The 16,479-nt window shown below is 33.4% G+C and overlaps 1 protein-coding gene across 2 annotated transcripts; it reads left to right on the forward strand.

Moving 5' to 3' along the window:
* The first annotated feature begins 5,264 nt into the window (after positions 1–5,264).
* Positions 5,265–11,853, forward strand: LOC100260889 (homeobox-leucine zipper protein ANTHOCYANINLESS 2). Of its 2 annotated transcripts, XM_010663259.3 has the most exons (10): positions 5,265–5,387; positions 5,906–6,575; positions 6,693–6,907; positions 6,999–7,116; positions 7,220–7,906; positions 8,168–8,269; positions 8,377–8,589; positions 9,720–9,894; positions 10,006–10,376; positions 10,883–11,853. In XM_010663259.3, exons 2-10 carry the CDS (start codon positions 6,405–6,407, stop codon positions 11,264–11,266), a joined length of 2,436 nt encoding a protein of 811 aa, XP_010661561.1. In that variant the 5' UTR covers positions 5,265–5,387; positions 5,906–6,404; the 3' UTR covers positions 11,267–11,853. The 2 variants fall into 2 exon arrangements, with proteins under 2 accessions (XP_010661561.1, XP_010661562.1); XM_010663260.3 differs by lacking the exon at positions 5,265–5,387 and having other exon boundaries at positions 5,770–6,575; positions 10,009–10,376.
* Positions 11,854–16,479: the final 4,626 nt, after the last annotated feature.

Consider the following 16,479-nt stretch of genomic DNA (forward strand, 5'->3'; position numbering starts at 1 on the left):
AGATATAAAGTAATAAAAAAATATTTTTAAGTTTTAATAACAAAAATCAACCCTTGTATCTTTTCTTTTTTCTTTTTTTTTTATCAAAACCAACAACATTACTATTTTGCCCTAAATATTTAATAAATAAAAAAAATCAGAAACCACTGAAAATTAATCAACTTTTTGTTCTATTATTGAAAATAATTCACCATGATTACTATATTTTGTTCTATTGTTTACAAAATTAAAAACAAAAAAAAATCACATTTTTTGTTTTATAATAATAAAAACTAAAGTTTATCCGAATTTTAAAAAATGTTAAAATTATTATGTCGAAAATTAATAAAATTTTGGACAGAATTTTTCAATACCAACCAATTAAAGTGAACAACTTTGTCAGTACCACATACAACTAAGAACATTAATTGGGCATTTGAATGTGTAGTGGAAAGAAAAATTAATGAATGTGGTTGAGTTTTTCACAAGTTGAAGTCATCACACGCCACCAAAATTAAATAAAAATGATAAATCATAAGTAATTGCTTCACCTAACATTTCTTTATTTATTATTAATTATTAATTAATTTTAATTTGTCAAAAACTTTACCTTAATAGTAAGTCCAACCAACCCAATTCTTGTAACATCTTCAATGTTCTAAGCATTCAATAAGCATCAAATTAAGATGTAAAAAGGCACAAATGATTGGACTCATTAATTTTAATCATGATCATTAGTGTGATTCATTGTTTATAATAACTATGGAGTAAACATATCCCAATTCAATTTTACCAGGGGACAAAATTTTTTACAAATTATAATAATATAATTAAAATAGGTATCTTAGGTTAAATTATTAATATTTTCATGCAAATGTGTCATGAAAATAATTAAAAGAGAGTAGGTATGAAAGTATAGTACAAACGTGGACCACCACATGAATTCAATTCTATTTTTGTAATTGATATATTAATTTAATTTTTTTAAATTAATTTTTATGCTTGTTTCCATAATAATAATAATAATAATAAAATTAAAATTAAAAAATTAATTAATTAATTTAGTACCAAAAAAAAAATACTTTAGAAAATATCCTTGAAAAATAATGTAGATATATCTCTGGACCGCTGCACTGACCTCTTTATTTGAAAATGAAAGCCCTTATTAAAGGATATAAATTATATTAATTAATTTTGCTTTTATATTTGGTAAAACATCTTTATGATAATCCAACTAAAAGAAAAATCAACATGTTTATCATGCAAAATATCATTTAATTGATTTAACTTTCCACCATAACAAGTTACAAATTTAGACTTTGTTAGATTGTAATTTTAGAAAGTATTTTTTAAAAAATAAAATTAAGGTAGAATACATTTGACAATGTTTTTGCACAAAATGTTTTTAATAAAAATGTTTTTCCTGAGATTGTTTTTAGGAAAATCACTTATCGAGGGTTTCTCTATAATTTTGCAATACTATAATTATTTTTTAGATTTTTAAAAGTGTTTCCTAAATTTTATCAAACAATTATTTTTTTTTTAAAAGAACACTTTTTAGGTTAAAAGTATTTTTTAAAATCGTTGACAAACAAAGTTTTTAAGTATGTTTGAGAACTATTTTTAATAACTATTTTTTGTTATTTAAAACAAAAAATTAGGAAAACACGTTTGAGAATCAAAAATTGTTTTTTTTTTTTTTTATGAAGATAAAATATGATGTTTTTAGAACATCTTTTTATTTTTTATTTTTTCCCTTGTTTTTTAAAGATTGTTTTGAAAGGTAATTATACAAAATAATTAAAAATAAAACCGTATATATAAAAATTATATTTAAAAACATTAAAAATAGATTTAAAACCTTTTAGGTTTTTAAACAGACTTTTATTTTATAAAATATTATAAAACAATTTTTAAAAGTTGTTGTCAAAAATTATTTTTTAGAACTATTTTAAAAAAACATAGACCTTAGTTATTGATTGAATTATAAGTACAAATTTTATAGATATATTTTTTACTATTTTAGCTAGTTCTTCCTTGTAATTAGTCTTGGTTAGGAAAAAAAATAATTAAAAATCTGAAATTTCCCACATAATATTTTCATTAAATAAAATATCAAATAAAGTGGAAAAAGATCATACACCAAGTTGTTGGGGGCATTATTCTATTATGATGGCAAAAAAAGACCACATTTTAATTGAATATCTCTTAAATACGACAATAAATTTACACCAAATCACTTACATAATAAATAAAAATAGATTGGATTTATTTATTTATTTTAATAATTAAAAATACCAAAAGGGAAATTGTAATTTGGGTTGTCCTCACATTTATTGGGCAACCAATATATGAACCCATTTGCATTATAATTACCTAAAAATAACTCATACTTCAATGTTTGATATCGTATATAGTAAGCTTTATGTGCTTTTACTCCTCCACATGGGTTGTCTTACAAATTTATAAAGCAAAACAATTTGGGAATATTAAATAAAGTAAAATTATTATTATTATTATTATTATTATTATTATTATTGTTATTTTATAGTGTAATAAATCACTTTATGAAGGTGACAATAAATTTTATTATAAATATCCTAGGTTTTTGAATAATGTAATTAAAGCAACTTTTTAACAAATATGGGATAAAAATATTCTCAATTTAAAACAATTTTGTCAATTATTTAAAGGAAACAATTTGGAGTGGTAGTTGTGAATGGTGGGAAAATCATGTCAAATATTTCATGTCTTTTTTTGTTGTTCATTGGAGGCTGTCCCATTATGAATGAATAAAGCTTTGGAGTGGCATGTTGTATCCTTTTTGGCAGTTTTAAGGGAAGATATTTTCAACATTGTAGATTGGAATAAAATATATTAATAGAAATTGTTATTTACTACCATTATGATCATAAACATTTGTATTTTTATTGTTCGCTATCGTTTAACAAATACTTTACTTTTCCTCTTTATTAATTTATTTGACTTTATACAATATTCATCACATGATCATCTAGATTTTCAGGTAAAACCTTTTAAGATTTTTCATTTAAATTTAAACCTGATTGATGTTTTAATTTTATGAGTAAAACAAAATCCTCAATCCATAATTTTTCTCTCGAAACATCTTTTTTACTTTTCTCTTGTTTTTCTTAAGTCGGATTTTCAGACTTATAAATTCAATCCAATAATTAATATCAAAACTCTAAAAATATATCCCATTTTTTGACAAGATAACTTGATTTTATCCAAGGTTTGTAACAATTTACATTCATTAATTTTATGGTATTATGGGACTTTTTTTTTTCCTTTTTTCTCTTAATCATAAATTATTTTAAATGAATTGTGTCACAAGATAAAATAAATGAATAGTTTAAATTTTATAAGACATGACTAACTAGAAAAGTGAAAAGTTGAAAAAGTGATTTCATTGAATGTGACTTTAATTTAAATAGTGATGGGTGCTATGAGTTGCATGTTATTTCTTGTTCATGTATTGAGTTTCTTACCAACCAATTCTCAAGATTGTAATTGACTCTCATCAATGTTCCTAACAAATTTTTTTGTCAATTAAATTGCTTTTATGTCACTTCCTTTATTTTTTAATAATTTCCCCCCCTATTTATCTACTTAGCACACCATTGTTTTCACATTGTGTTATCCCTTCAATATTCACCATGATTTTACCAATAAAATTTAGTAATTGCCCTTCATGTGGTTTGGCATCATAATGACCCTCAATTAAACTCATCAAAATAATAATAATAATAATAATAATAATTTAGTATCTTAAAAAAAATTGATATTAATATATCGGAATGTTTAAGAGACGATTAATTTTTCGAGATAAAGAGTATCATAATGAGGTGATTAATTAGCACAAAAAATAATAAAAATTACGAAAATTTATTTCATTGCACTACACTCAACGAACTACAATGAAGTAGATGTAGTGAGAAATTTGTGCATGCCACAGTGCACGTAAATAATTATGTAAGTTCCATATAACAACTATTTATTAATATGATTCGATTTCGAACATAATCGATCATTTATGATAAGATGGACTTTTCCTTCTATTCATCAACATGAAGCTTGGAGTCAATATTTTGGGCTTAATTTCCATTCATTGAAGGATAATGTTTTGATTAAAGACATGAGTGCACGTAAACAAGATTTAATTAACATGTAACACATGATTGAAGAAACTTTGATATTTCATTTTTTTTTATTACTAAGTTTTATAATTATGGTTTTGAAAAATATTAAAAGCAAATTAATTATGATATATAATTATCCTTTATTTATTTGTGGTCTAACAAAACTTGGAAGCAGAATTGTAAAGAAAGATTAACAATATTTTTAGTATTTATTTCCCTTTAAAAAATAATAATAAATCAATGGGTATGTTTGGTTACTGTTTTTGAAAACTGTTCTGAAAAATAGTTTTTAAAAACAGTTTTTTCTATTTTCAGAAAAAAAAATTGTGTTTGTGAACTGAATTATGAAAAACAGTTTTTATTTTTAAAAAAAATATGTTTTATTGAGTTAATAAAAAAATTTGTTAGAATAAGTAAACCAAAAAATATGGTTGAAAGTTATTTTTTTTATTAATAAAGTGTTTTTTTGGTTAAGTTGATATTATAAATATATAAATAATTTTTGTTATTTATAAATATATAAATAATAATTTGATATTTTTTTTAATAATTTCTATTGGAAACACAAAAAACAGTTTGAAAAATATAAAAAGAAGAAAAATAAAACACGAAAAATAATTTATTTGATGAATAGTAAAAAATAATAAAAACATTATTTTATTATTCTAAAAAAATGGTTTTTGAGAACATAAAAAACACAAAAAATAAAAACGTATCCTCTTTCTCAAATAAGTTTTTTATATTTTTTATTTTCAAGAAAAAAAAATACTTATTAAAAACAGGAACAAACAGCCCTATTATTTTCAAAATATATATTTGGTAATCTCTATCTCCCGATATTTCTATTTTTCATATATATTTTTTTAATTTCCATTTGAAGTTTTAGCCATATTTACTAGAAGGTAAGCTGTCACGGACGGCGCGGCCCTTCATATCACCGTGGGCAAAACAGTCCTTTTACCATTCCTTCAATCAAAGTATTACTGAATTTACTAGCGAGTTCAAATCTCCTACGCCGATTCGCGCCGATAAAATAAATATTTTTAGAAAAGGAAAATTCTGAAAATAATCAAATATATTTATTTATTACAGTATATATATGAAATTTCAAGCCTCGAGCACCAAACTGAAACCGTCATTTCTACATCAAGTGAAAATTGCAGGAATTGCAGGACGCCTCATTGCCTCCGGCGACACTCACCGGAAAGGGTGAGCTGCGGCCACCCTCGTCATTTTTTCCGGTCGGCGGTAAGCTTTTTTGCCTAGTTGCGGACTTTTCTAGAGAGAGAATAGAGAAGAGAGAGAGGATGGGGGAAAGCATTGACCAAACAGTGCCTCTGGGGTCGTTTCGAGTCAGCCACAAACCCTAGATTTTATATAATAATATATGAATATATTTATATAATATGTGTGTTGTTACAGATCCCAAAACGTGTATGTATATGCAGAGTCGTAGAGAGAGAAAGCGAGTGAGTGAGATCCACGGATCTGAAGCTCTGTCTGTTTCTCTTTTACAGTTTTGTGAAAGAGGGTTAAAAAGTTGCTCATTTCACTGTATAACTTTTGGGGGAGAGAGAGAGAGTCAACCGACCCTTTTTCTGGGCATTTGATGTGTTGTGTATTTGTAAGGCTTCGAAGAGTCCACATAATTGCGTTTTATCTTCACCTTTTTCTCTTCCTTTTTTTCCTATCTTCTGTGTTGTGTGCAAATCTCTTTAAGCCCTTTTGGTTTCAGCCTTTTTTTTCTTTCTTATTTGTATTTTCAGTGCCTTATAGTCAAGCATGCAAAGCTCGAGACAGCAGACCAAGTACGAGTGCTAGGGGTTTTCCCATTTTCGCAGAGATAGTGTGGTAGAGAGGGAGAGAAGGATAGAGAACGAAGAGCTAAGCAGGAGGGAAGGGTTATTGCTAGCCTTCTTTCTCTTTCTTTCTCTCAAAGAAAACCAGGGAGAGGGAGTTGGAGACAATTGGGTTTGGCCTTTTGTCTCCTCTATCCTCTCTTTTTTTTTTCTTTTTTTGTTTCGCAGATTTTTTCTTCTGCGTTTAAGCGCTGATTTCAGGGTTGTTTTGAGAGACACAGCTTGTTTTCTGAAGCAGTTGGGTTGTGGAATTTGTGCGTTGAATGGAAATGAGTGAATGTGATTGTGGTGTGTGTTTGGTTGACAAGTGGGTGTGAATTTGTAGAGAAGAAGAGGGGATATCGGAGAGAGGTGGTGGGGAGGGGAAGGGTGTTTTGAGAGGGAAGAAAAAAAGGGGGTTTTTTTGATGAGTTTTGGGGGTTTTCTTGACAATAGTTCTGGTGGCGGTGGTGCAAGAATCGTGGCTGATATACCTTACAGCAACAACATGGCCACTGGTGCAATCGCTCAGCCACGCCTTGTCTCTCCATCTCTTGCCAAGTCCATGTTCAGCTCGCCTGGACTCTCTCTTGCTCTCGTACGCTTCATTTCCCTCACTACTTCTCTCTTTTTCTTTACTTTCTTGCTGATTTTTGTTTCAACTGATCTGGGTTCTCATTTTTTTTCTTCTTTCTTTTTGGTGGTTTTTGAGCAGCAAACTAGTATGGAGGGTCAAGGTGAGGTGACTCGACTGGCAGAAAATTTTGAGTCCGGTGGTGGCAGAAGAAGCAGAGAAGATGAGCATGAGAGCAGATCTGGAAGTGATAACATGGACGGTGCTTCTGGGGACGATCAGGATGCTGCCGACAACCCACCAAGGAAGAAGAGATACCACCGACACACGCCTCAGCAAATCCAAGAACTTGAAGCGTATGATCTGATGTTCCATAAAAGTTTTAGCCTATTTCTTCGCCAGGTTCGTGTGTTATGACCGAATGTTTTCTGGTTGCTTTTGTTTTAGTCTGTTCAAGGAGTGTCCTCATCCTGATGAAAAGCAAAGGTTGGAACTCAGCAGAAGGCTTAGCTTGGAGACCAGGCAAGTGAAGTTCTGGTTCCAAAATCGCCGTACCCAGATGAAGGTAGTTAATCCTATTTTTGGATTACCTCTTTTTGAGGACGTTTATATGTTTTATGTTTGATTTAGCTAATGAAATAACCATGAAATTTTGTTGTTTGCACCAGACCCAATTGGAACGACATGAGAACTCAATTCTTAGACAAGAAAATGATAAACTTCGGGCTGAAAACATGTCGATAAGGGATGCTATGAGGAACCCAATTTGCACCAACTGTGGTGGTCCGGCAATTATTGGTGACATATCTCTAGAGGAGCAGCATCTTCGGATTGAGAATGCCCGCTTAAAGGATGAATTAGATCGGGTTTGTGCGCTTGCAGGCAAGTTCTTGGGCCGTCCCATTTCATCATTGGCTTCTTCTATGGCCCCAGCAATGCCCAGCTCTAGTTTGGAACTTGGAGTTGGAAGCAATGGTTTTGGTGGTTTGAGCACTGTAGCAACAACATTGCCTTTGGGACATGATTTTGGAGGTGGGATTTCAAGCACGTTGCCTGTGGCGCCTCCAACATCAACGACTGGTGTAACAGGCTTGGAGCGGTCTTTGGAGAGATCTATGTTTCTAGAGCTTGCTTTAGCTGCTATGGATGAATTGGTTAAGATGGCTCAGACTGATGAGCCTTTATGGGTCAGGAGCTTGGAAGGGGGACGGGAAATATTGAACCTTGAGGAATACATGAGAACATTTACCCCTTGCATTGGCATGAAGCCCAGTGGCTTTGTCACCGAGTCTACAAGGGAGACTGGTATGGTAATCATCAACAGCTTGGCTCTTGTTGAGACATTAATGGACTCGGTGAGTAATTCAAGATCTCTCTCTCTCTCTCTCCCCATCTCTCCCTCTCCCTCCCTCTCTCTTTCTCTCGGAAGTATACACTACAGTAAGTTTCACTAGAAATTAGGATCCTTGAAGTAGTTTTTGAGAGAAGTGCTTGTGGGGTTCTGGGTTTCTTTGGGAACTAATTTGTGTTTGCAAAATTGCCTATTGGGAATTGCAATCTTGTGTTTGTGTACTTTTTTCTTTTTGATTAATTTTAATTTGCTTTCTTCTGAATAGAATCGATGGGCAGAGATGTTTCCATGTATGATTGCCAGAACCTCTACTACTGATGTGATATCAAGTGGCATGGGGGGGACCAGAAATGGTGCACTTCAGCTGGTAAGTGTTTCTTCAACAACCATACGAGTAGTCCTTTCAATGTTTCCTTTAGGGTTTTCAAACAACTGTCTTTGAAGCAAATTTAAAATTAATTTTTTTTCTCTCAGATGCATGCTGAACTCCAAGTCCTTTCACCTTTGGTTCCTGTTCGCGAGGTAAACTTCCTCCGCTTCTGCAAGCAGCACGCCGAGGGCGTGTGGGCTGTGGTTGATGTATCCATCGATACAATTCGAGAAACATCGGTTGCACCAACATTTGTGAACTGCAGGAGGCTTCCTTCTGGCTGTGTAGTGCAAGATATGCCCAATGGGTACTCCAAGGTAGCGTATATACATCTCTTAGCCTTCTTTACATAGTTCTAACTTGTTTTCTTTACAATTATTGAGTTTTTCCAAGTGGGTATTCTTCCCCTTTAGCCTTTAATGAGTTTGTTGAAGTAACTGCAACTTTGGAGCTTAGTTGAGAACATTTAATTGAGAAAAACACCAAGTCAAAATCATGGGCATTTGCATTCCCAAGCTAGTTGAGCTCATGCATCTAAGACTTTTGTTTGTCTAGCCAATTGCTCGCAAAATCAGCATCAGTCACTGATGGGTTAGGTTAGAATCAAATGTAATAAGACTTTCCTCGATGAATCTGAACCTTCTTAATCACTTAGTTTATTGATCTAGATGCTTCTTCTGGTATTAAATTATATTTTAACCTTCCAAGTTTTGACAACTGGTGTTTCCTAAAATTAGTTTAATACTGCCACCGTACAGCAGAAAATCGAGGTTGCCCACATTATAATATCAATAGAAGCCTCCATTACTCTTATTTCTGTACCTTGAACACATTAATTTCATATCCTTTGTTGTTAAATCCCTTGAAATCTTCAACTTTGGTTGAATAAACTATGTATTTGATGTTTCTATTCCAATCTTTGATGCTTTCTTGATCATCACCCTTCCCAAAATTTAATCCATGGAACTGTGTATTTCCTGGTTCCAGCTTTAATGAAATGTTTTTCTACTCATCGAGGACCTTGTAGTCAAAACCCTGGACCTGTCTATTTTGTTCTTATGTGAGTATCTCATATGAATTATTTAAGCTGAGTAGACTCAAGTACACATCTCCATGTCCCTCATTTGGTCCACCTTGTTCTTCTAAATATTGCTGAACTTTATATTATAATACTTAAGATTCCCTTTATAGAAGGGCTTTATGTTATTATTTCTCTCATTGGATTCAATCCATATCCGAAATTTGTGGTAATATTTCTTCGATATCATTTTTTTTACTTCATATTTTATGTTGAGGATTCTTTTCTCCATCTATCTTTTTCCTTCCCGTCTCTCTCCAGTCTTGCTTATGGGTGTTTCCCGTATATAAGTTTGTGTTACTGAGCAATTGGCCTGATCATGGAAGATTAACTATACCCCGGAAAATATAATCGACAATTGAAATGCAGGTTACATGGGTTGAGCATGCAGAATACGATGAGAGTGCAGTCCACCAGCTCTACCGGCCACTACTTGGTTCTGGCATGGGGTTCGGTGCCCAGAGGTGGGTGGCCACCCTTCAAAGGCAGTGCGAGTGTCTCGCCATACTCATGTCCTCCACCGTGCCCACCCGGGATCACACAGGTAGTGTCAGGAAAATGCAGCTAGCTCTTTGTTAAAGCTTTTTTGAATTTTTCGTTAGACAGTGAGATCAAGGTCTAATACGTGGTGCCGCCTTTTTGTTAAATATACTAGCAGCAATAACTGCAGGCGGGCGGCGGAGCATGCTGAAGCTGGCCCAACGAATGACCGACAACTTCTGCGCCGGTGTCTGCGCTTCAACAGTCCACAAATGGAACAAGCTGTGCGCCGGCAACGTGGACGAAGACGTGCGAGTAATGACCAGAAAGAGCGTGGACGATCCCGGGGAGCCACCGGGCATTGTGCTGAGTGCAGCAACCTCGGTCTGGCTGCCGGTGTCTCCTCAGAGGCTCTTCGACTTCCTCCGCGATGAACGGCTGAGAAGCGAGTGGGACATCCTATCCAACGGCGGACCCATGCAGGAGATGGCCCATATCGCTAAGGGCCAAGATCATGGCAACTGCGTCTCCCTACTCAGAGCCAGTGTAAGTATCAAATATCTATAGAAAGAGAAGTATTAGGTATCTCTAGGCCTATACCAAATATTTTCGGTACATAGGGGTGGTGGGTCCAAATAATAATGCATAGAGAATGACGCATGTGTCCCTGGGAAATGGGGTTCATTTAATTTGTCGTGTAGGGATAAAAGGTGAATTGGGGAGGGGGGAGATTGGAATCTGGAAGTATCCATAAGGACAGTTGGGAAGCAGATCCTAAGGACTGCCCTTGTTTTAACCTATTGCTGATGATTAAAAAGTCAAATTTGTTGGGACACTTGTGGCCTTTCTGGGGGGATAGTAGGGGTAGTTCAAACGTCATCGTTTCATAACAGTTTTCAACTCCTTGGTTGACTCAGCTGCACTGTGCCCAGCGCCCACTTGCCCTCACATGTCGTGGGTTCAGTCCTGGATGGCAATTTCCTGTAATTATCCCGATTAACGTGGCCCATTCCTGTCATTTAATTTTTTTTGGCTCTTTTCCCACCCCACAGGCAATGAACGCGAACCAGAGCAGTATGCTGATTCTGCAGGAGACTTGCATCGACGCGGCTGGGTCGCTTGTGGTGTACGCGCCCGTTGACATCCCCGCCATGCACGTTGTGATGAACGGTGGAGATTCCGCCTACGTGGCTCTCCTCCCATCTGGGTTCGCCATCGTCCCTGATGGGCCTGGCTCTCGCGGGCCCAACTCTGGGGTCCACACCAACAGCGGAGGCCCAAATAGAGTCAGTGGGTCCCTTCTCACCGTGGCTTTCCAGATCCTTGTGAACAGTTTGCCTACGGCCAAGCTCACGGTAGAGTCGGTGGAGACTGTCAACAATCTCATCTCCTGCACCGTTCAGAAGATCAAGGCCGCCCTTCACTGCGAAAGCTGATCGTCATGGACGGCGGGATCAAGAGTGGCAGAAATAAAAATAATGGGTTTCGATTTTTTACTTTTGACAGGACATGTTTGTAATGGTGGTTTAGTTATAGGATGGAGACTCTCGAGCGTGGAGGTGCGGAATGAGAGGAAAAAGGAGCTTGGTTAGCTAAAAAAAACAACTGGCAACTCGGGTGTGAGTCAAGAACGAACCGCGCGTGGAGAATCCTTGCAGGGTGATAAGAACAGTGGGGGACTGAGTTGACTCGGAGCGGAGTGTTCTTAGCACAATGCAAGGGTGGTGGTTCGGGTATTGACTCAGGTCGACCCGTGAGTTGACTCAAGTAGCTTGAAGCATAAATGAGTCAAGAAGGTTTATATATTATTAAAACAAGAAAAACTGAGACAAAAACAGGGAAAAAAAAGAGAGGGTATTTTGGGTATTGAATTATATTTGACTGGAAAATGTAGCGGCGGTAGTCGGCAGCTATTTGTTTTTGATGTTATGTGTTAGCGTTCTGTTTGGTTCATCTCATTTGAAAAAAACTGATCTGTTGTCGTGATCTGATACTTGAATTTACCATGTTACCCTTTACGTTCTCCTCTGTTTCCACTTTCCACGTCATCATTCAATTCTCCATGTCAAAATGCAGTTTCATGAAAATGGTGTCTTTATTTAATCCAAATTTAGAAAAAATAAATTATTTTTACCGTTTTTAATTTTTCTTTGATAAACAGTGATGATAGGGGTGATGGTGATAAGGGAGAATCGGGAGAAGAGAAAGGGATGAGGGAGCATTAAATGAAGGAGCAGTAGGTGTTGGGAAAAGCGATGCCATCATTTAATGCTTAGTTCTTTGGAATTGGCCTCATTACCTGTACCCACCCATTCATTTTTGGACGCGTCACCTCCTCCTCATCGCCCTTCTCAATCTCGCCATCCACTCATACGTCCTTGTTTGGTTTCCTAGAAAAAAATGCATTTACTTTTCTATGCTGCAGTAGAAAATCCCTCTCCGGATACGATTATTTTTGTGGGGTAACGCTTTTGTCTCTACCTGCATCATTTTCCTTTTTATTTAGAAGGAAATATGATTTTTCTATAATTCAGTCACTTGTCAGTGGACAACTCTTAACTTTTTTATACTTTAATTTCAATTCCGTCTCTCTATTAAGTTGTCAACTTTTTTCATTCAGTGATCGAAAGTTCAACTTTTAAAGTAAACCCTATGAATTAATCTTTGTAAGGATATTCCTAAATTTAAAAATAAACCGTATGAAAATAAGTGTTAATTCAAAAAAATTCAAACATTTTCTTGGCAACCAAACATAAATTACTTTATTTTTTTTCAAATTATTAGTTTTCACATTAAAATAAAAATAATAATAATAATAAATTTTATGATCATTCTTAACATATAAAAATAAATAAATTCAACACTTTTAAGTGTTAAGATATTAATACAAACAAACAACTTAATATTTAAATACTAATAAAAACCAAACAAATTTCACTAAAAAAAAAAAAAAAACAAACACCATCCAAGTCCATTTTAATAGCATTTCTCAATTATATGCCACCATGATTATCAAGAAGACAATACATATGATAATATCATTTTTCAAAAGCTAGCTTTAAATATGACAAATATATAGTACCCAAAATTGCAACCATTTCCAAATTGGTACTACAAATGGGTTGAGGAGAAATTTTTTATTTGCAAAAGATAAAATGAAACTTGATAAGGAAACTTTTTTTTTTTATAATTTTAATTTTAATTTTAATTTTTATGGACACAGCTGGTTCTAGTTGTAAAGTGGGATGGGGGTGGGTGATACTTACTAAGCTTTATAAAAGCTTATTTCAAACAATAAATAGCCAAGAAAGGAATTGGCTACATTTTTGGAGGATATTTGATTGATTTTGTAACCCCTTTTGGTTAATTAAAATATCTTTATCATAATGATGCCTTTTATATCATCTCACACTATCCATTTGTCAAACAAGAGATGTGCATTGATGTTCACAATATCTTTTTTATATTTGTTTTTTAATTAGTTTTTTTTTATAAATATTTTTAAAAGTAATTAAAATAAATTATTTTTAAAAATTGTTCTCAAAAATTAATTTTATAAAAAATATTTACGAAAATATTACTAAGCATACCCTAAAGTCTTTAATTATTAATCTTTACATCACTTAAAATCAATCCTTGTCAATTATAATTGATTTTCATTGTAGGGATAGTATGAAGATGAGATTGTATCATTTGAGGTAAGAAATTTATAACAGCAGGAAATGAATCCAAAAAAAAGTGGGGAAAGTGAGAGAAAGACACAAATACACGTGAGGATTCACAGGTGTATGAAATGATGTGTAAAGACTAAAGAGGTGGGTGTGGACGAAGGCAATAAAGTCAAGAAAATGAAAGGCTATCCTGAAGAGGGAATGGCAGTTGAGTGTGAGCATTGCTTTTGGACCTTCTACTTCCCAATCCCAACCCGTCCTATTCATTATTCAACCCCTCCTATGACTCATTCTTCACATGCTTGTGGGTCCAACCACCCCCCTTTTAAACACCCCCCACCCCCACCTCGGAAAAAAATAAAAGTAAAAAACCATTCCCTAGTAGTACCAATTAGATTTTCTTACTTTTTACTAACTTTTTTTTTTTTTTACCATAATCCCATATATTTATATCACCCCCCATCATAGTAGATTTTATCATATGCTATCAATAATTGGGATTACAAGTTCAAGAAAATAGATGATATATAAAACTAACAGTTTCTCAAGTACGATACCAATTTCATACCTGTTGAATCAATAAGGATAGATATCTAATTTAGATCTTATTATTTTCTATTACTTTGATTCTTCCGTACTTTGATCTCATCTATTTCACCTACTTCCGTTTATTTATATATCAGTTTTCAACATTGGAGATTCGATCAACACAAAATCGATACTCTATAATTTTCGAAAACAAAACACAGACTCATTACATAGTCTTATGTAACTCATTTTCTAATTTCAATCACTTGCTCACTCACACGATGTGTTCAACCTTTATCAGTTAGTTGTAGCATTAGCATCAAATAGAATGAAAATTAAATTATGATTGGATGTGTGACATATAAATTAATTAAAAAAGGGAGAGATGTCCCCTACAATGAGCCCATAAACATACATTAATTTAGATACCATATATTATTGAGGTTGACATGGATGTTACGCACAACGAAAAGTGGTATATAATAAATGGTTTCACATTAACTATACAATGGCTCCTTGCTTAATGTATGCGTATCCTAGAGAAGATATCATCAAATCTTTTAACATTTAATACTAATGTTGATTGATTTCATACCATTTTCATATTAATTAATTGTGTTCGGTGTTTCATATTCCTTCTCCAATATCTTTGCCAGGTTACCCCACTCATCATAGTTTTTAAATTAAGTACTTTGATTCTATCGAATTAAAAATTTTCGTTGAGTTAGAAAAGAAAAAAAATCGATGTTCAAATCAGCTTAATCGACTTATATTAAAAGCTATTTCATCTCTCTTACAAGAGTAATGATTTTAACTTTAACTTTGGTTTCAATTTCAAATTCTAAATTCCGGTAATTGATTTTCGAGGAATCAAAATGTTTTTTAAAATTTAATAATATTTTTTATATTTTTTTAGCTAATTTTATTCAAAAAGTTTATGTTTTTCACCGAGTAATAAAATAAAAAATAAAAAGCTATCCCAAACAAGGAGTTAAGTAAAACCAAAAGCTAGGCAATGGAATTTTCCGGACCCATGGTTGCCCAGTGGCTTAGACTTTCCAATAATTGGTGCATATGGGGGGGCCACCAATCTCATATGAGTTCAGAGATTTAACTTCAATTTCATTGCTTTAAAGCCCATATCATAGATATGTAATTGCAAAGTGAAAATTTGTCCATACTCCATAAAAAGGCTACATATTATAATAATAAAAATGCCATTAGAAAGAATAAAAACCCTAGTAATAATTAAATTAGGTGAGAGATAAAAGTGAAATTCTTGTTGAAATGTATGCAACATTAATGAATTATTGATTGAAGTAGAAATGATAAGAGAGAGAGAGAGAGAGAGAGAGGGAGGGAGGGTGGGGAGAGGGAGAGAGAGAGAGAGAGAGGTTGGTAGCTGAAAAAGCCAATGGCGGCATTGAATTTTGTGATAGAAGTTAGGAGGTGAGAAGCCTCCGGTGCAATCAATGTGTAGGACCATTGAGATTAGGGTGGAAATGAAAGGGAATAGCTAGATTTTCTCCTTCGCATGAATGTGAACATGGTACAAAAGAAAAAGGAGTATCTCCCCCTTTGAAGTGTCCACTTTTCTCTCACTTTCTTTCCCAACAAATACTTCAAACCACCCCATGACCAATTAAATCCCATGGAAATATGAAGTTATGATTTGACGGCACTTTTGAGAGATTCCCCGGAATCTTTTGGGTTCAATATTTGGTTTTTAGGTGGTTTTTTGTTACTAATATTTATTCTAAAAATTAAAGACATTAGGATAATTTGTTATTTCCTAATTCAATAAAAAGTTAAAGTTGAAATCAAAATTAAAATAAAACTTTTATAAAAAATATTGTTTTCTTAAGTTTGGTATTAATCTATTTTTAAGTTATAAGTTCTTTTAATAAAATTTATCAACTTCTCAAAAATTAACCCGACCAAGTTAAAATCTATTAGACAAGCCCATGTTTTTAGATAAGACAACTTAAGTAGTTGAGTGTTATTCAATATATAAAGTTATTAATAAATGAATTTCAACAAAGTCTATCCTCAAGGGCATGGTGGAGTTTGTTAGATACCTTGGCCCGGATGAAATTTGGTCCCACCACATTCTAAGAAAGGTTTAACAAGACTTTTTGGATATGATGAGTAGAAAAAACCCAATGCACATCACAAGACTCCCCCTTCCCCCCGATAAATTTTCTCGTCCATGCCATCTTGTTGTGTGGAGAAAGGTGTGAACTCTTCACTCATTTTCTCATTCATTAATACGATATAAAGAGTTATTCAAATCACATGCACATATACATACATATATACATATATGGTACTAAAAAGGTTGGAGTCAATCAAATATGGATGGTTTGAAAAGTTTTACACAATTTATACAAGAAAGAGAATAAATATGTTGACAAAAGACCATTCCAAGTAGAGGATTTTTTCTTTTTCTG

The sequence above is a fragment of the Vitis vinifera genome, chromosome 15, assembly GCF_030704535.1.
Source record: "Vitis vinifera cultivar Pinot Noir 40024 chromosome 15, ASM3070453v1".
NCBI lineage: Eukaryota > Viridiplantae > Streptophyta > Magnoliopsida > Vitales > Vitaceae > Vitis > Vitis vinifera.